Below are 20,785 nucleotides of genomic sequence, written 5' to 3'. Positions count from 1 at the left end.
GGCTTGCCAGCAAAAAGTCTTATTCACCTCAGGGAAGACGGGCTGCCTTAGAACTCACCTGATCCCAGTGGGTAACACTTCCAGTGCCGTGTGAGATGCATGTGGCCCAGCAAAGGCCAGTCTTAGAGGAGAGGTATTTACTCAGTGCCACGTGGCTCCGGCATTTGGAGAGATGAGAGAAGGCACGCACCACCTGCCCCCCCACCCCTACCCCACCCCAACCTGTTCCCTGTAAGCTGCATGCCATCTGTTCATGTTTGACAACATCACGTGCCTCACCAAACATCTTTAGAGCTATATTGAGGTCTGGGAAAGGCTTCACAGAAATAGAAATTTCAGAGAAAAAGGAACCAAGAAATGTTAGTGCTGAAAGAACCTTTGAGATGATCTTATTCAAACCCCATGTGTTACTGGTGAGGCGACTGAAGTCTACAGAAGAAGTGACAATTGTATGAATAACTGTAGGGTGAAAGAGGGGACCCTAGTTCTCTTTTCAGAGAGAAAGATGATTCTCACAGCAATCACCCTGTGTACTTTTTTTCCTACACTACCAAACAGTTCTCGGACACCAGTTGGGTGTCCTACAGTTTAGCTCCATTATGGCACTATCTGCCTAGAGATAGGTCGGATCTCACAGGTTGGGGCTTGAGCCTGTAAGACTGCCACCGCCACCACCACTCCCCCTCCCCCCATTTCAGCCACCAGTCACCACTCCAGGTTGCCACTTGAGCTTCTGACCAACCAGCTGTCCATCAGAGGTTCAAACCACTCCCTCTTTGGATTTAATTTGCTAGAGCAGCTCACAGACCTCAAAGAAACAGTATACTTACTAGATTACTGGTTTGTTATAAAAGGACATAACCCAGGACAGCTAGATGAAAGAGATACATAGGGCAAGTCATGTGGAAAGGGGCGCCGAGCTTCCATGCCCTCTAGTGTTCCCCAGTCTCCCAGAACCTTCACACAGTCACCAACCCAGAAGCTCTCCCTAGCCCATCCTTTTGAATTTTTATGGCAGCTTCACTACCAAGGCATGATTATGTGGCAGTCGATTCAACATCCACCCCCTCTCCCCTTCCCTGGACGGGGGGTCGGGGTGGGGTGGGATTGAAAGTTCCAACCCTCTAATCACAGGGGCTGTTCCATCTAGAAGTTACTTAGGGGCTTTCCTAAAGCCCCTTCATTAACAAAACAAGATACGTTTATCACTCTCATCACTTCAGAAATGCTAGGGGTTTTAGGAGCTCTGCACCAGGAATGGGATGAAGACCAAATATATATGTCTTAACATAAATCACAATATCACAGACGACCTAGGAAGGAGTGAGGGAATAAATGAGCAGTAAGTTTAGAGAGCTCTGAGGTGTCTGGAGTTGGGGAGATGAAAACAATATAAATAGGAGTAGTGTGTGCCCAACTGTAGCCTGTGCATTGAAGGAAAATGGTAAGTGGGGAGAAAATTAGCATTTACTGAGTACTCATTATGTGTAAAGCACTTTGACAAGTACCTTAAGGCACAAACTCAGTTATTTTTCACATGGTTCTATTAGATTTACTTTAAACTGGAGAAACTGAGGGCCAAAGAGGCAACATAACTTACCACCGTTATCCAGATAGCAAGTGGTTTGAATCCAAATCCGGCAGCTCCAAAGTCCATAGTTTTTCCTTTTACTGAGATTAAGTTTTATCAAGGTTACAAATTCGCACATATTTTAGAGGAGAGAAGTTCTGCAGGGCTTTTTACAAGAATCTGCCCCCCGCCCCATTTTCCTGCTTCTTAAAGGTAACCACTTTAATTCTTTTAGCTGGTTTTTGGGGGTTTTACTTCATTAATTAAGGTATAACTTACGTATAGTAAAGGACACAAATCACAAGTGCATCTCAGTGACCTTTTATATTATATGTATATACTCTTCACGTAACAACCACCAAATCAAGATACAGAGCATTTCCATTATCCCCAAAAAATCATTCTGTGTAGCAGCCCCTTGTATTACATACCACAAATGTTCCTGTGAACATTTGGGTTATTACCAGTCTTTTGTTTTTGTTTTACTATTACTAATAAAGCTGCTATGAGCATTCTGATATATGTCTTTTTGGACATGTGTCCTAATTCTCTTCAGTTCTCTTCGCTTCCATCTTTCTAAATGTGCCTGTGTTTCCACTTGTTGATTTTTCAGTTGTGGGCGTTATCTGTTGGCATACCATTATGAGAGATGATTTCCCTTCTATACACGTACACCCCGACCCCATGACACACATTTGTGCTTTCCACCACTCCGTTCTCCCAATATAGCATAATTTGGATTAGATCAATTTCCAGCATTTACACTAGCATGTGAATGTGTTTCAGAGCTGAGCTGTGACAGCTTTCGTTTTCTGTACATTTCTTCTTTACCTAGTGACAGTGTTAAAATCTGTAAATAAAGGACCCTGGAGGGACACTACAAGGTGATAGTGACAGGAAGGCTCTTCCTTTCCAGGTGCTGCCTTTTTAAACAATTTAGCACAAGAATCAAGGCTTGGCATACAGGCCTGGTGACCCTCGTCTCAGCAGCCTTCAGGTCACACTTCCTCCATCCTGTGGGCTGTTTCCAAGGGCCATTCAGGAGACAGAAACCACACACTTTGAGCATAGAAAGTTTCATATAAAGTATTATTAACTAGTAGAAGGTGGCTTACCTCTCAAAGAGGGCAAAGAGGATTCAGGGGTCCAAAAGTAGCAGGTGGAAAAATAGCAGCTACTCCCAGCTGAGGGGGTGTGGGCACTGAAGGAGCTGAGGGCTTAGCTGAGGCCCCCTCACCAAGTCTGAGAGTCAGGCCTCTTCAAAGAAGGCCCGGTTTCCACGGAAAGTATAGCCGGCCAACAGTGAAACAGTCTGCCAGGAGGTGAGGGCCTCAACTGGTCCATAGAGCCTCTCACCACACGGGGGAGACATTTGTCTAAAATAAGGTCTGAGCAGCTGCAGAAGCTGCAGTTGGAGGGAGAGAACATGGGCTGAGGGTGCAGCTACAGCAGGTCTGTGAGGATTCCTGATACACTGAGCCACTGGCTCCTGTGCTAAATTTTTTAAAAAGACTGGAAAATGATTATTTTGCAGTCTAGCTCCAGTATTACAAGGAACGGTGGCTCTGAGGCCAAGAATAACTGGCATGGGTGCTTTCCCTTAATGGCTAGTGATCCCTGTCTGTCTGTCCATATTTAATAAGGGTGGATCACTGAAAGGCCAGTGTGCACCAGGTGAGGCTTATCGCTTGGGTAGTTAAACCGGCCCATTTTTTCCTTGGGGATTCCCTGATGGCAACAGCTTTAGGTCTTTTCTCTGGGACTGTCAGATTCCCCAGATAAACTCTGAGGTTACACACCAGACACTGACATTAGAATTCTGGGACCCAAGTGCAGAAAAAGGTAGAGGGTCTCAACACTCCAGCTTTAAACTTGCACTTAAGCCTAATGTTTTCAATATGGTGTATCTACTACCACCTGGGCCTGTGGTCTCCCAGATCAAAGACATTGTGTTTTGTCATTTCCAGATAATAGACCTTTAGTCTTCTCCTGGGGTGGGAAAAGGGAAGTCCCCCCAGAATGCAGGGAAGGGATCTGGCGTGCTGATTGCTTTTTTGCCTTGTTCCCATTGGTCCACAGGTACAGATTGTTAGAAACATCACAGTCCTTGGTTTGTCTTACACTCTAATCATTGGTTCATGCACATAGCCCACTGTTACTTACCTAATTAGCTACTTATTTTTTAAATGATTATTTTCATTTCTGTAAAGCTGATAGTGATGTCTCCGCTTTCATTCCTGTTTTTAGTAATTTTGAGTCTTGTCTCTGTTTTTCTTGGTTAGTCTAGCTGACCACTTTCTGGTTTCATTGATTTTTTTCCTATTCTTTCTCTATTTTCTATTTCATTTATTTCCATTCTAATCTTTATTATTTCCTTCCTTCTGCTTTCTCTAAGTTTCCTCTTCTTTTTCTAGTTTCTTAAGGTAGAAGGCCAACTATGAACTTGGGATCTTTTTTTAATACAGGAATTTAAAGCTATACATTTCCTTCTAAATATTGCTTTAGCTGTATCCTATAAGGTATTTTCATTCATTTCAAAGTATTTTCTAATTTCCTTGTGATTTCTTTGATCTATTATTATTTAGGAGAATATTGTTTAATTTCCCAAATTTCCTACTGTTACTGATTTCTAATTCATTCCACCGTAGTCAGAGGATATTCTTAATATTTCATTACTTTTTAAATTGACTGAGAGTTGTTTCATGTCTTAACATGGTGTGTCCCAAAGAATAGTCCATGTACACATGAGAAGAATGTGTTTTCATTCTACTGCTATTAAGTTGACTGTTCTTAGATGTCTGTTAGGTCTGGTGGTTTGTAGCATTATTCAGTTCTTCTATTTCCTTGTGACCTTCTGCCTCATTATTTTATCCAGAATTGAAAGTAGGACACTAAATTGCCAACCATCTTTTTTTTTTATTAATAGGCTTTGGTTTTTTAGAGCAGTTTTCAGATTCACAGCAGAATTGAGCAGCAAATACAGAGAGTTCGCACATAGCCCTCCCCACCCACGCATATGTACTCCCCTACCCTCAACATCCCTCGTCAGTGTGAACTGCCAAGTGTTATTGTTGAATTTTCCATTTCTCCCTTCAATTCTGTTTCCTTTTGCTTCATGTGTTTTAATTGTTGTGTCTTCCTGACATTATGTCTTTATTAAACAGGACTTTCAATCAATCCTCCTTTGTACCATCTTTACCCTCTGCTTGCAGAGAGAACTGGTGCTGACAATTCTTGAGCCTTTTCAGGCTCCTTGGTACATGGTCACGGACTCTTGGCTTCTCCCCACAGCCAGCCTAGCAGCCTTGTTGAGTCTGGTAAATGAGTGATTACAGTCTTCCTTCTGCTTTCCCACTTTGTTATTGCTGTTGTCAATTTTCCTTGTTGTCTCTGTCCTTATGTGTTTGTGGCTTATAAACAAACAAAAAAAAAAACCTTTCTGTTATTTTTGTGATTTCTCTGGAAGGAGTAAATCTGTGCTTTAAGCCAGCATCTTTAATTGGAAGTCTCAGAGACCATGATCTTCCCATTACGTAGTGCTGCGTAAAGTGGTTACTTTGCTGAAGGCACAGGATGCTTGGTTTTGACTGTAGACCTTAAAAACCAGTTCACAAAATTTACAAAATTCCATGCTGTGTGCTCTCGGAGAGACAAAGATATTTAAAATACAGCCCTTATTCTCCAGGAGCTCACTCTGTAGGGAGATGAGATGTACAGAAATACTACTATAGCACACGTAAAAAGGGACAAGTAAAGAACCACCTTTCACTGAACACCTACAGATTTTAGACAGACATGTTATATACATTAAACAATTCAGTCTAATAGTCTCTTAATGGGAATTGTATTATTCCCACTTTACAGGTGAAGAATGAATTGGTTTACACAAGGTCAGCAGCTATAACGTATCAAGGGAGATTTGAAACTAGATGGGCCCGGTTCTGAAGCTTTCTTTTCCTCTTTCTGCTGTGCCAGGGTATCTTAGGAGAGGCCCCGTGAGGGGCCTAGAGGAATTCAGAGGCAGAAGAGGTTTACTTCTAATTTAAGGGAATCAAGGAAGGCTTCAAGGTGGAGGTATCCCAGCTAGGCCTTGAAGGATAGATAAAATTCAACATTTTAGATTTGGGGGCAAGGGGATCATTCCAGGAAGGGGGACTCGTTTGCTGCTCAAAAGCAAAGAGGAAGGAATTATAAGACATATTTGGAGGTGTTAAGTAACCTGGGACGAGACAGTGTAGGATGTTTGCGGGAGGTTGATTAGCAAAAGAAGCGCCTGACATAGAAGAATGAGGTTTTTGCTTTCAGATATATTAGAAATACTACTTCAACTGGGGAAAGCTCACATGAGAATTTTAATGATTTCTGTAAAGCAGGAACATCCTCACAACATATACATAATGTGTGTTTAATTAAAAACGTGTGTGGTCATAGACAATGGGTTGTCACAGGGCTGAAGTGTTCATTTCAAAGTTAAGCAAGCAAATGCTTGTATTGCTTTTATTGCTTTGGAATGGAAGCAAGTGAGGTTTCCGAACATTAATAATCTCATCTTCATTACTAAGAAAAAACCCCACAGTGATATCCCCTTTTTTAATCTATCAAATTAGCAAAACTCAAAGAGTGGGCATCTGTACTAGCCAGGGTGTGAGAAAACAGGTGGCACAAATAAATGAGACAGCTGCATATGTCCTGACAAAGAATGATTCTACCGTACTTTTAAGTGAAAAAGCATGATGTTGAACAGTATGTCTAGCAGACTGATTTGTGTTTCAAAAAAAAAAAAAGGTGTTTGGGGGGCAATTTATACGTAACAGCTTTTCCTAAGAAGTTCCATTAGCACTTAAGCCAGTTTTACCCCTTTTATACCAATACCATTTCTTCCCTTTTTTGAAGTTGTTTTTTTTTTTTTAATAGAGCTACTGGGGGTTCAACCCAGGAGCTCATGCATACTAAACATGCACTCTACTACTGAGCTATACCCTCCCCCATTTCTTCCCTTTTTTAATCTCACACTTTGCTGCTCAAGTTCCTCTCCAGGCCTTCAAAGGGGAGCTGGATAGACCATTTCATCCCTAATTGCTGTGTGGTTCATTTGTTGTTCACTCTTCTTATTTATAATGTCTTCAGCCTTTACCAAGTTTCCTCGGAGTGCCTCCAGTGCCCTGTAGTTTCAGTTTGACTCTGATCTCTTTGGTCAGTTTCCAGCTGTATTCTTGGCTCACTTCACTTCATGAAGTAGTGAAAATGCCAACTCACGTCCCTCTTATCTGTTTCTCTACAAAACCTGCTGGTGGTGACCTTTATACACTGCCTTAAATTGATTAACTGACTCTCTGACAATCCCTGATACATTTCTTTCCTCCAGTGCAGATGTGTGTGCGCACGTGCGCACACGTGCACATATGCACGCACATGTATATGTATATGCTTATATACAAAAAACCTGGCAACCGGTTCTGGAGGCCTCCAAGAAGACCAGCAAGAGAGGGACCATTAGACAGTGGGTAGTGGGAGGAGATTCTCTTTTTGCTGTATAGACCATTTTGTTTCTCTTGAATTTTATACAGGGAATATAGCCAGTATTTTGTAATAACTTTAAATGGTTTATAATCTATAAAAATTTTGAATCACTATGTTGTACACCTTAAATTAATATAATATTATAAATCAACACTACCTCAATTGAAAAACATATTATTGATAATAAGATTAAATAAATGTTAAATTGACTTAGTAAAATATCATAAATGGAATGTAATATATAATTCTGTAATATATATTTTTAAACAATAGTATATAGATATTGTACCCATTATATTGATGAAGAAATAGGTAAGTTAATTATACAGATTTATGGCTATTAAGAGAAATGTTACTTTCTATTTATTTTATACTTTACAGTTCATATAACTTTTCTTATTTAATCTTTAAAACAGCCCTGTCTTGACACAACATTGTAAAATGACTATAACTCAATAAAAAAAAATGTTAAAAAAAAAAAACCAGCCCTGTCAGGTAGCTGGTTATTATCTTCATTTTACAGACACTCTATTTTTATGAGAATGGCAGAACATGAAAAAAACACAAATAAGGAAACTAGGATTCGGAATGGTTAGATGACCTGTCTAAATTTCAGAGCTAATACTTGAATCCAAGTTTAGTGAAGTTTCTGCTGTGGTGTAGGTAAGGATATTCAGAACGTGTTTCCAAGTTTTTGTGCTTGACCTGGAGTTGATTAGCAACCTTTTCCATCACAGATCCTTTGGTGCCCTCATCCAACACAGAATAAGGCACTGAACCAGTCTGATGCAAATAAAAAAAGATTTCAGCCATTCAGCCTACCAGTACATCAGCAGTAGGCCCCAGGCTCTGCCCCATCTCCCATCACGGACAGGGAGCTTTGGCTTTGGGCATTGAGAATGCAAACCAAAGAAGACAGCCTTGAACTGTAGCTCAAAAGTTTACCTGGATCTTCTTTTGGTTGTTCTAGGAAGAGTTGCAGGCCAACCTGGATCTGATTCAAACCTACAGACTGCATATTGCCCAAGATATCAACCAAGAAAATCTACAGCTCTTCCTGGGTTCCTATAACGGGTACAGTTGTTTCCATTCTTCCACTTAAATGATGATGAGGCATCCTACCGAGTCCCTTTTTCCTACTCTGTACCACCCAGGATGCCAGTGACATGGCTACTTGTGAACAAAGTACATGGGGTTGGGGGGGAGGGTCCCCTCCCCTCATCAGGTGTGAAGGAAAGATAGTTTTCAAATTCCTTGATACATTTTGGCTTTCATAATCAGGAAGTAACCTGAGTTACTATGATTTTACCTGAAAAGGGCATTGCTTCCTTTGTTTCTGTAGACGCAGAGACCTGGAGATTGAAAGACCCATTCTGGGACAAAGTGAAAACAAATCAAAGACACTGAAGTAAGTCTCTCAGTCTCCCCACTAAGTTGCTAAATATCTGTGCCTTTGATAGACGAAGCCACTGTTCACTGGGGTGTACATGCTGCTTGCTGAGTGTCACGTCTTATTCTGCCTTTCCCCAGGTGTTCTACTTTATTGGTGGTGGGTGACAACTCACCTGCAGTCGAGGCTGTGGTAAGTCAGTCCTGATGTTGTGAAGACGAAATGAGATGAAATGCAATAAGTTGCCTGTAACACACTGCTGACACACTAGAAACAGTTGGTAGATACTAGTTTTTGTTATTTCTGATGACACCTAGCAGGGTTTGCTCTTTGTTACCCAGTTTGGAAAACGAACTCCTCACTGATCACTCAGTTTCATCTGAAGGGATCAATATTACCCTTGACTGCTGCGCAGTTCACTTTGTGGCAAGGAGGACAACTAAACACTGTTTGCTTACTGTCCGATTTCTGGCCGCCTTGGCTTTCTGAAGCCACCAGAAATCTGGAACTGTATCAGCAGGCTGGAAGGCTGCCGAGAGCCTGTGTGCTTTCCTCTACCTCTTTCTTGATCAAGCACATAGCCACTGGTAGAAATAATACATGCTTATTGTAGAAAATACAAGAAAACTGGTAAATAGTAGGACAGGAGGAGAAATCATGATCCCATTACCCAAAGACAAGCCACTGTCTTTAACATAGATTGGATGGTATTAAATATATCCAGTTTTGGGATCCGATTACTTAAGACTGTTAATAGCATTTTTCCATATTGTGCAGTCGTTATGTCTGTATAATATAAATGTCTTATAAATATACCCTAGTTTATTTAACCTCCTTCTACTGTTGATTATTTCTGATTTTGCACCATTAATAATGTTGCTGTTGAGCATCTTTATACAATCTTTGCCTGAATCTTTGATCAGTTCCCTAGGATGGGATGGAGTTAATGTGTCAAAAATCATAAACCTTTGTAAGGTTTTAATACATTTTCCTAGATTCCTTTCCAGAAAAGACATAGTGGTGTGTTGCCACTGGCAATGTATGAGAGTGCCTATTTCACAGCATGCTGTTCAGCACTGGACTTTGAAATTTTATTAGCAGTTAATTTGATTAAAAATCGTATCCTGCTGTTTTAATTTGCATTTCTTTAATTACTAATGAGGCTGACAGTTTTTCGTAAGCCTGTTACCATTTGCTTGTCTTTCCTACAGCATATATAACTTAACTAAGTATCTGCATGAAATTACCTGGTTTTCTTTGGCCACCTTCACTTCCACCCTATTTAGAGCAAAACATTAGAGAGTAAAGCTTTTTGGAAACAGAATCTAATAACTAATCAGAGATGTAGATATAGATGGGAAGGTCAGTGGGCAAGGGGAGTGTTTGTAGGGTGAGACAGATGTGACAATAGAATGTATTCACATTTCCCTGAATTACCCTGTGAAGCATCGAATGTCTAGTGTAAAATACACGGTGTGGCTTGAGCACTAGAGGCAAATAACCCTCAGGTCAAAAAAAAATCCCCAGAAGTAGTAAGTTTATAGCAATGATCGCAATTCATCAAGAAGGAGTTTTGTAAAAGTCAGTCTCTTCTGGCTAAAAAGGTGGAGCTACCTGCTACAAACATATCTATCAAAAACATTTTTTCATAAACGTGTACTTACAACAGGAAAATAGTATTATTTTTAGAAAATACTTCTATCAGAAGTCTCTAATAATACTGAATTGTCTTTTTAAAATTGCATGGACTTTCAGCAAGATTACCAAGACTAACATTATTTTTCAAGACTATGTAAGTTGGCCAATACAGATAAGGTCTTTTTCTGATTCCACACCTTCAGTGTTCATAGAGAATTTCAGGAGCCCCTGTACCACAAACTAGATGCTCTTCTGGACTTATTCAAAACTAGCTCTCCTGCCAGAGCCTTTTATCCCATCGGTTGGTAGGGAGTAGAGGGCTATCCTTGCATGGAAGAGCAGGAAGAAACTCCACAAGTTCTGGTCACTGTTGCTAGCTATTCTTGCTTACATATTCATTCAGCATCATTTTTTGACCATCTCCTGTTTGCTTGATGCTGTGGAGAATACAAAAGTCAGTAAGATGGAGTCTGCCTTTGGGGAACTGTCGGAGAATAGACATGTCAAAAACCAACCACTGTGCTTGGCCTGCCAGATACTGAGACTTCTTATAAAGTTACAGAAATTACAAAGTGATGAACTAAGGAAAGCATGATTTATTATATTAAATCTAGACTTGGGAGTTCATTCTTCCAGAAAATATTTACTATATATCTACTGTGTTCTAAGGACTGTGCCTGGTAGTTAAGGATCCAGTTTTTACATTCCATCCTTTAGAGCACGTTCTATAGTAAGTAAATGCGTATGTTTCTTTGTCACTGCCTGCATTGTCATCAGTATAGAGCAAAAACCTTACTTAAACCCAGCAGCAATCCCTAGAGTAAAAGTTCAGCTGGATTACTGGTTCTTGCCTAGGTAATTCTGGTAATTCCCTATTGTGTCACTGCCTCTGCAGTTTGTCATACAGGCCACTGCTGGTTATTTTCCTAAAACAACTCAAATCCTGTCACCTCAGAAACCCTCCATGGCTTCTTGCCTTCCACAGTCAGCTCAAGTCTTCCCAGCCTCTCTCCGCAGCACATCCTCACACCATTCTTGTCTCTGTAGTCCCACACATGCCCCGCACATTCACTTCACCCCCAACCCGGGGTCCTTCTGCTTTCCCCTTGACCCTGGAAGCCTTCGAATGCCTACCCCTTCTTTTTCTGTCTATAGAAATACTTATTCATCCTTCTATACTCACTCAGCTCAGAAGAGAAAATTTCAAGTGATCTCATTCTGCCTTGTATTACATTCTGCCCACTAGATTCCATACTCTTTAAGGCACAATGTTTTATATATGTGTGCTTGGGCAAGCATGTGCAAGGGAGAGATCCCGTTGATTGAGTTAACCGTAAAACATTGTTGAACCTAGACATTATCTCCCCAGAACATTTTCTTTGAGTTCCCTGTCTTTGTGGATGTGAAGGTACAAGACAGCAAATGTGTAAATATACAAGGTTGTAATTCTTAATTGTGATGACTGCTGTAAAAGAAAAACCATTGAAGGATTCAGCTTAAATGGGGTAGCCAAAGATCCTGAGGCAGAATAGGGTCAAGGTGTAAGGAATGGCAAACCTACTACCTTCAGGGCACAGGAAAGGGCTGAGAAATGGGCAGGGGAGGTGCAAAGTCTCTATCATTAGGGCCAGTTGTGCTGGGAAATCATTAAGACCCCAGCAGGTAACGCGGGCCACGGTCCAGTTCACTTTTTAAAGAAGTAGATAACTTGCTTCCATGTTATGAAGACAGTAGGAGGAATCAGATTCAACATGTAGTTCTTTAAAGACTCTACTTATAACAGATTCAGAAAATGAACTTAGCCAGAATTTTTTAGATCTATTAAGTAATATCAGATATATTGGCAGGGAGGGGATGTAGGTGGGAAATAGCTCAGTGGTAGAGTGCATGCTTAGCATGCACGAGGTCCTGGGTTCAATCCCCAATACCTCCCTTAAAAAAAAAAAAGAAGCAAAGAAATATCAGATTATGAGTGCATCATATAAATGTATCTCCCACTTTGTATTTTGGTAATTTCTTTGGCTGATCCAGCCATCTTCAGACTGTGCTGTTGATCTTGGAAGATAATTCTCATGCCAAGCTAGTTCTTATTTTTCTAACAGTTTGTACAATTGTTTTATTGTTTTCTCTCCTTTTTTTTTTAGGTTGAATGCAATTCTCGCCTGAATCCTGTAAATACAACTTTGCTAAAGGTAGTGTGTCGTCTTTCCTCATTGCCAACCATTAGTGAGTAAATTATACATGGTTTAAATTACTTTATTTCTGGAATAGTCGACCTTCTTTAAAAAAAACTTTTTTTCCATATATTCTCGTTGTAGAAGATCGGAGGGGGTGGGTATTATAGCTCAGTGGTATAGCACATGCTTAGCACACTTGAAGGCCTGGATTCAATCCCCAGTACCAACATTAAAAAAAAAGAAAAGAAAATCAAAAAATAGAGAAAAGAATGGAAATATAGAAAGAATAAAATAAATAAAAAGTACCCATGATCCTACTACCCAGAGGTAACCTTTGGTAAAAAAATTAGTCTTTTTCCTATACATTTTTACATCACTAAGATTTTAGGCTGTTTATAGCCCTGTATCTGTTTTCCTCAACTTTTTGAGGTATAAACATCTTCCATGTCATTAAAAGCTTCATAAGCATTGTTTATTGTTGACATGAGAAATAAGATAATGGATGGAAATTCTTTACCTTCGAAATCCCCTTGTATTGACAAGGAAGCTTCCAGTAACATCTAATGATGAGGGTGGATGCATTTTCTTTATCTTAGGGCAGATGGAGAGCAACTCTTGTACTAGACTTCTAGGGTTAGTTATCAAGTTTCTCCCCCTTTTGAGTGTACCCCAGGCTCACATTTTTCTGAAGCCGCTAGCAAAATAATTTAATCAAACCTGACTTCATGGTTAGAATTTGGGTTAGTATAGATTTAAGTGCTGATCTTATGTTGCTTCCTGCTACTTTCTCAACCTGAAAGACCTCTGCTTTCTTCCTTTTCTCTTTGAAGTATAGTTAGAAGGGAAGTGCTGTCACCAGAAGCAGCCCATAGTTCCTGGAAATGTAGCATGAGGTTAATGCTCTGAGGTGATGAAACTCAAGAGTGTTCTGGGGTCCAGGTGATGAACTAGTCTAAAACATGAATGGTTTTTTTGAAAGTATGTGGTTTCAAAATTGCTTTTCACTGCAGATCTGAATCAGTTTTCCATAAGCACAAAACTGAACTTTACAGTACCCGTAGATGTGATTATTTCTGGGCAAAAATGCCCATCCACAACAGCATGATGGAACTGATTCTCTAACTGTTTGATAGGTATCCAGCTTGGAAATAGGCTTTCCCAATATTCTTTCTGCATATGGGAACTATTTTATGGTTCTAATCAGATTTTGACTCCTAAAATGCCTAAAAATACAGCCTGGGCCAGTTAGTTCTGTTTCACACTTAAATCAGGTTAAATATTTGTTCCTGATCTTAGGCTTAGAATTTCAGGGGACTGACTATTCCTTGTTAACCTCAAATTCCTGTGCCTTCTGTGGCATTTCCATCTGTTGAATAACAGTCCACCCTCAAAGAAAGTTTTCATGCCAACGGAAGGAGACCATGGGGTTCATGTCTCTTTTTAAAAAAAAAAAATCCCAGTCAGCCTGAATAGGCCACTGTCTGGGTATGGAATGCATAACAGCTGGAAGGAAGAGGGTGGCCTCATGGTTGGCCATCATGCCTTAGAGGCAGTGTTCTCTGCAGACTGGCAGAATCTGCATCACCTGGGAGTTTGTTAGAAATGCAAGTTCTTGAGCCCCAAACCTATTAAATCAGAATCTCTAGGGCGGGAAGTCAAGACTCTGAGTTTTAACAAGTCCTCCAGGTGATTCCAGTGCATGCTAACAAAACCCTACTCTAGAAATCTTTGCAGAAGTGAGAAAAACATACTGGAAAGATTTATGAAGTGAGATACTGCCCCACAAATCCAGCTATGAAATGAAAGTGGCTGACCAAGCAGGTTGGCTGAATTTAGCAGCATCATCTGACTGGAGACATCCCCTTAGTCGTGGAGTGAAGATAATGCAAGAGTTGAGAGAGGAACTCTAAAAGCATGGTACCTTGAGAAGTTAGGATTGCACTGCTTGAGGACTCAGAAAGTAACATTCTCCAGTTGGAGGCCGAACCATGGTTGAAGGTAGTAGTTAACTTCACTATCACCCCAGTGGAAAATTCCTGACATGGGCCTGAAAGGCAGGCCCTGCACTACAGATTAATAAATATTGAATAATCTTCTCAGACCTATATCTAAGATTATATGCTAAGATTTAAATCTTTGCATAAGAGTGCATTGAGAGGGGAGGGTATAGCTTAGTAGTAGAGTGTGGGCTTAGCATGCCCAGCATGTAGAGGTTCTGGCTTCAATCCCCAGTACCTCTGTAAGTAAGTAAATAAATCTAAATTACCTACCCTCCCAGAGAAAAAAACTTGGAAAAAAAAAAAGAACTAGGCTCTTCGAATAAAAACAAAAACAAAACACAAATAAAAAAGGAAAGAAAAAAAATTAATGAGTGCATTGAGGAGATGGACACTTGGATGCAGTTAAACATTAAGTTAAGGAACTAAAATTTGATCTTGTCCTTTTGAAAGGACTCATGGACGTTCAGAGCACTTCCTGTAAGCGTAATTCTCAGCTGACTTACGTATTTTTCCTCTTCTAGATGGCAGACTGCGGTGGACTGCCCCAAGTAGTTCAGGTAAGGAGATTTTTTTGAAAACACCCATTTGATTCTAGCTCTCTGCCTGTGCAGAAATTGACTAATGCCTTCTTATTTTGTCCCCATAGCCTGGGAAACTCACCGAGGCCTTCAAGTACTTTCTGCAGGGAATGGGCTACAGTGAGTAGGACACAACTTTCTATTCTAGCAAAGACTTACTGATTATGGGGTCATTTTGATATCTGGGGAGCCCACAATTCTCAGGGCATAACCTCTGTGCTAGCCAGCCTGAAATCAAGTAGACACCAGGATGTTTATGGAACATTCATCTGTGCATATGTATAAAGATGAGCCGATGCTTATTCAGCACTTCACCTTGGGCCAGGCACTCTATATTCTTAACCTTAAGAGGTAAGTTCTGTTATTCGTCCCATTTTATGGAAGAGGAAACTGAGGCTCACAGAAGCTAAGCACCTTTCCCAGGGTAACAGTTCAGCTGCAGAGCCGTGATTCAGTCTGACTCTAGAGTTGATATTTTTCAATCACTGAAGCTTAAGCAGTCTTAGCAGTGAGTCTGAAGTTATTATTTACATTTAAACTCGGCTGGTTAATAACTCCTGGCCTAGAGAAACAAAATGGAAGCTCCAGAAGAAAAGGGTAGTGTCCTCAGTTAAATCTGCTCCACCACGGGAGATGAACTTGCACAGTATTTGCGAGTGTATCCAAGGATGTGTCCGTATTGTGCTGCTGTCCTGGTCTCTTGTATTGTGAGACCCGTGAGCTTTCTCATTTGTCACAGAATATCCACATTTGCTCCTTTCTTGGAGTTGTGAAAAAAAGAAAACCCCTTTCAGCCAGGTACAGAGCTTTTTACCCAGTAGGGTGATTTTTCTCCTGTCTTTGATATCAGTGTGGATAATGACCATTGAGCAGCTGCTCTGGGCAGCAGCTGGGCCCCTGGGTACAGCCCTCTACCTGGCAGGCAGACCGTGTATGTCTCGTCTAGAGTGGCTGTGTCATCCCCGTCTGTGAGCCACTACCAGCCAAGCCCACACCCATGTCACTCTGGCTCGCTGGGAGGAGCAGAAATCTGTCTCCTTTCCTAGGAAACAGCTGATCTTCCAGCCCATTTCTGATCCAAGCAGGTTGGCTGATTATAGTGTGGGGGAAAACAGTTGCCTTTGACAATTTGAGAGAAGTAACATCCAAATAGTTCCTGAAGCATCAGTCAGCCTCACCTCTTTTCTGGGACCTTAAAATAAAACTTTATCCCTGGCTTAGAGTGCTCTGTCAGTGTCTGCTAGGCAGCCAAGGTTGCCACTTGGCACTCTCGGGTCACTAACCTGCCTTTTCCTGTGTCCATCCTGCTTCCAGTCCCGTATGTGCAGCTCAGTCACCTGAGCACCGAGTCAGGTACCTTCCTTTGTGCCGGCCCCACCCCGCCTCCCAGCCATGCTCTCCCAGCTGCACTGGCTGCCCGCAGCATGTCCGCGGTTTTCCTGTGCAGTGAGAGCCCGATAGAACGTGGCTCGTTGTGCCCCAACACGGTCAGCCTGCAGGTCCAGGAGGTCCCCCAGGAGGAATGTAACAGGCAGAGTCACAGAAGCAGCTGAACCTTTACAGGCAGAGCCCCTCTTGCATCACCACCTACTTACTGATCCTTGAGTTAACCCCCAGACACAGGATTCTAAGTCAGCCTATGCCCAGAGAACTGTGGGTGATGGCATCTTTGGGCCCCAGCATTGAAGTGACAGCTGGGGAAGTGGCTTGTGCCTTGGAAAGATAGGCAGGGAGGTATTCCAGGTAAGGCCCTGTCCTGGCCAAGCTGGAAGGACATTATGGTCAGAGCAGTGGCAGAACAGGAGTCTGAGTTAAACACCCACCCCTGGAACTCTTTCTTGCAGGCAGCCTGTACCTCACTCTCTGCGCAGAAGCCAGCTCCAGGCCCACCTGCCTGCCCCTCCTACCCCCGCACCTTCCTACACGTCTTCTCCCTGGGTAGCAAGGGTAGCCTGTGGACACGGATGGTAGTCTCGTTGTATCGGGCTGGCACTGTGTTTGTGATACACCTTCATACTTGTGTAATTTGTTTTTCTTTTGGTTTAGTCTTGCATGCACTGCAGGTTTTGGTTACCTATTTGGGTTCCCAAAGCCTCCTTCCTAATCACTGTACGAATGGCGTGGGCATAGCTAAGAGGCTATACCCTGGACTTAGGTTTCCCCTTTTTCTGCTGTGGACAAATCAGCTGAGATTCCAGTCAGATCCAGAGGATTAAAGCAGCCTTGTCTAGAGCCCCTCACCCAGAGCCAATAATGCAAAGTCGGGGTGGCTGTGTCTTGTCCTGGTGTTCCCTTAAATGGGTTGGGAAACCACACACAAGGCCTTTGGTGAAATGTCTAGATTAGCTGAGCTTAACCAGGGCTCCATCCTATAGTCCTCTTGGTTCTTTCTTACAGTCCCGTCTGCCAGCATGACCCGGCTCGCCCGCTCACGGACCCACTCCACCTCGAGCAGCATGGGCTCTGGAGAAAGTGCCTTCAGCCGGTCGGTCACCAGCAGTCAGTCAGACGGGACTCAGGAGTCCTCTGAGTCCCCTGATGTTCCAGACAGACACCAGACCATGGAGGTGTCCTGCTGAGCAGATGCTCCTGCCCTGGAGCATGCAAGTCCATCCTCCTTCCAACAACATGCCATAATTATATAACACTTCATCCAGCAAGCTGACATCTATCTTTAACTCCTGCATGGCCACTGACACTCTCTCTGATATCCTGGACCTGTCATCCTCTCTGCCTGCCCGCCCTCCTCTGTGTGTACCGAGAACCACTCCCATGCCATTACTGTCACATTCCAGCATCTTCAGCTGATCAGATCTCCACATCTTCTCTTGCTGGCTTTGCCCTCGACTTTCCCAACTAAGTAGCTGAGAGTCTTTGATCCTGATGTATGTGTGTGAGCACGCGTGTCTGTGTTTGTGTGTGCATAGTTCTGTGGTTTTAGACATGCTTTCTTGTAGAGCTTCTGCAAAACACATACAAAAAAGGGACTTTTTTTTTTGCATTTTCAGTAGTGTTTTTAGGGGAAATATACAGAACAGAGTTCTAGGTTGGCTAGGCCACTGCAGTCTCTTTCAGTTCGAAATCGGTCAACAAGATTTGCAGAGTGACTTCAGGAGAGAGCAGCTCTGAGGAATGCGGAAGATCATACTTACTGTTTGGACTGTGGACGAACTGTGAGCAATAGAGGAGAGCCTGTCACATAGAGAAGCAGGCAGGGTGGCCAGCCGCCTTCTCCTTCCAATTGAATTCACTTATACTGGTCTACAAATAAAGGGGAGGGATATGTTCTGTTAGAAGCCCACGAACGATGAGGTTCTGGTGCAGTGTGGAGTTTTTCCCAAGGAGTGAATGTGGCTTAACTACTGGACTCTCTTAGCACAAGAAGGTGAAAAACAGAATTTCAGTCCTCTGCTCTTCTGTGCATAACTGTTGTCTCTGCAGCGTCTGATACCACATTCCAGATGTCCTCAGAGCCTCCTGGGGCTGAGATGAAGAGTGTTTCTCCATCCCTCAATCCCCCGAAAGGGAGAGGTGTGGCCTGAAAATTAATGTAGATAATGAGGAAATGGTTGGGGAGAGAGGAACAGACGTTAACACAGTATCATGTTTGATAAGTTTAGCCTTGATTTTGGCAGACTTAATGGACAAAAAATGAAATTGAGATAGAACACATTTCTCAGAAGGATCCTTAATCCTGTGAACTCCCTTTTGTAGGAGGGAAGGGGCCAATCTGTAAGGGAAGCCTGTCCAGGTTGAATTGTGTTCAATCTGCTGCTGTGTGAGGGGGATCACAGCCACCCAGATGGTGTCGCCCGGAGGAGGGTGAAAGCAACTGCCACACAATAGAAGGCGCAGCTTTGAGGGCATCGAGACGTCAGCTCAGGGTTACACAGTTCTGATCTTAGGAAGGGGCTTTTCAGGCGTAGCATTCGCTTTCTGCTCAGATAGGGAATGCATCACTCAGCCAGAGTACAACTTTTTACAGATTGTGAAATAAAGCTGTATATGTCTCATTGTTACCCAGTGACTGGCGCGCTTCTCTCAAGCCACTTCCTGGGGCTCAGGGAGGGACGGAGTGACTGCGCGTGGGCTCCCTGCTGGGCATACTCACCTACCTGATGATTATCCCCCCAGCGACACCGTCCATTTAAAGTGAGGAAACCAAGACTCGGGATAAATAATTTGCCCGAAGCCCTACAAATAAATCAGCTGGGATCGAACCCTGAGTCCATCTGACACACCTGTATTCTGCTCAAATCAAAGCCTGTGAGAAGCCTGACTGTGTGGTTTGTGATAGAGGAGGAGAAACCCAGGTTTGGGAAGGCGTTCCTCATCTCAGTTCTGCTCTGTGTGTGCGGTTGCGGTGTCCCACCCCTCATGTAATCTGCAACCACCTGCCAGGGTTCCTCTAACAGACCGGGCTATATTTCCCCAGAAGAGTTTGTCTTTGTAGCCTCCAAGGATAATTTCAGCAGGCCACCATCTCAGGTCAGTTTTGAATGATCCCAGAGGCTGTGGCTACCAGTACATCCAGATTGCTGTGTCTGTGGGAGATGCTGTGTCGGCCTGCCCATCCTGGTAGAGGAGAGAAAATGGATGCACCCAGGTAAATACAGGTCGTCACGCTGCGTTCCTGACCAAACAGGCCAGTACAGAGCTGTGGGTGGTCTGATGGCCACAGTTGCTCAAAGAAACACCTTGCTCCAGCCTTCTTGGCTGCACATTAGCATGGATGGTTGCCTCTTTCCCCCTTAGCTTCGTGCCTGGAGTCAGGCCCCAACTGGCTACTCCTGACTGGTCCTTGCCATACTCATTCTTTTATTTCTTTTTCTCCTATTCAGTCCAAAAGGAAATTTGGGGTGCCTGCTTTGTAAGAGGCAAGGAAGTGGCTAGGTAGATGCTACACAAGATGACTGTGTAAAGCTTTTCCATATAAGTTGTTACCCAGTTCTCATGGCAACTCTGCAAAGTGGGCAGTGCCTTTTACAGACAATAGCTGAGGACAGTTTAGTGATATGGCCAAGGAAACCTAGCTAGAAAAAGTTCCCAGTTCTTGCAAAATCAATGCATTTTCCTACTTTGCTAAACATTTTACTGAGCATTTCTGCAGGCAGGCCCTTCACCTTCCTATATGTTCCTCCTCCTGACCCAGTAAGATAGACACTATTCTAGTTTGATGGATGAGAGAACAGGCCCAGAGGTAACCAATCTACAAATGGTCACAAAACTAATAAAGCAGCAGATCTAGACTTTAAACTTTCTAATTCTCGGGTGCCTCCCTGAGTGGAACGGGAGAGGATATGGTGGGATGTTTTCTTTTTTTTTTAACATTTTTTATTGATTTATAATCATTTTACAATGTTGTGTCAAATTCCAGTGTTCAGCACAATTTTTCAGGTGGGATGTTTTCTGAGACCAGAGATGGCCATTTCCTACTTCCTCATTCACGGACCCCTCCTTGAGGACAGTCTGAAGTCGGCCTGTCAAATGAAAAGATGTACGTCAGAGTGGTGTGAAGGCAGTAGCAGGAGGGTGGGCCTGTGGTCAGTTCCCTTCCAGCCACAGGCCGCATCCTTGAGCGGCCATCATCCACTCTAACATCCTGGTTAGAACTTCGTAAAGAGCTTGCGCCTCCACTCTGGCTCCCTCAGCTCTCCACACCAAGTGCTCAAGGAGTTCAACCTCAAACCAGCCCTCCCCTGGGGAAAGGGCGAACCTGAGCCCAGGTGTGCTCAAGCTGGTGAGGCCCCAGAAAAGGCTGCGTTGTCAGTGAAATCATGATTTTGTGTTAAAAGCATCTCTCTCCAGGATTGCTAAGCCCCCTAACAGGGAGATAGTGAGTGCATGTGGTTATTTAGATTCTAATAAACTGAGGTTTTATTAATTTAAACTTTAATGACTAAAGTTAAACA

At 42.7% G+C, this 20,785-nt stretch overlaps 1 protein-coding gene across 2 annotated transcripts in view; it reads left to right on the top strand.

The window, feature by feature from the left end:
- Positions 1–18,892, top strand: part of NDRG3 (NDRG family member 3) — a 60,888-nt gene extending 41,996 nt beyond the window's left edge. For both annotated transcript variants that reach the window (XM_006202570.4, XM_015237838.3), the window contains 7 exons: positions 8,061–8,164; positions 8,433–8,498; positions 8,621–8,672; positions 12,263–12,310; positions 14,817–14,852; positions 14,942–14,993; positions 17,271–18,892. In XM_006202570.4, the coding sequence (XP_006202632.1) occupies positions 8,061–8,164; positions 8,433–8,498; positions 8,621–8,672; positions 12,263–12,310; positions 14,817–14,852; positions 14,942–14,993; positions 17,271–17,452 (540 nt within the window). In that variant the 3' untranslated portion in view covers positions 17,453–18,892. The remainder of the gene's footprint in view (positions 1–8,060; positions 8,165–8,432; positions 8,499–8,620; positions 8,673–12,262; positions 12,311–14,816; positions 14,853–14,941; positions 14,994–17,270) is intronic.
- The last annotated feature ends 1,893 nt before the right edge of the window (positions 18,893–20,785 follow it).

The sequence above is a fragment of the Vicugna pacos genome, chromosome 19, assembly GCF_048564905.1.
Source record: "Vicugna pacos chromosome 19, VicPac4, whole genome shotgun sequence".
NCBI lineage: Eukaryota > Metazoa > Chordata > Mammalia > Artiodactyla > Camelidae > Vicugna > Vicugna pacos.
The sequence above is the reverse complement of the archived record's forward strand: the minus strand, read 5'-3'. Positions and strand labels throughout refer to the sequence as shown.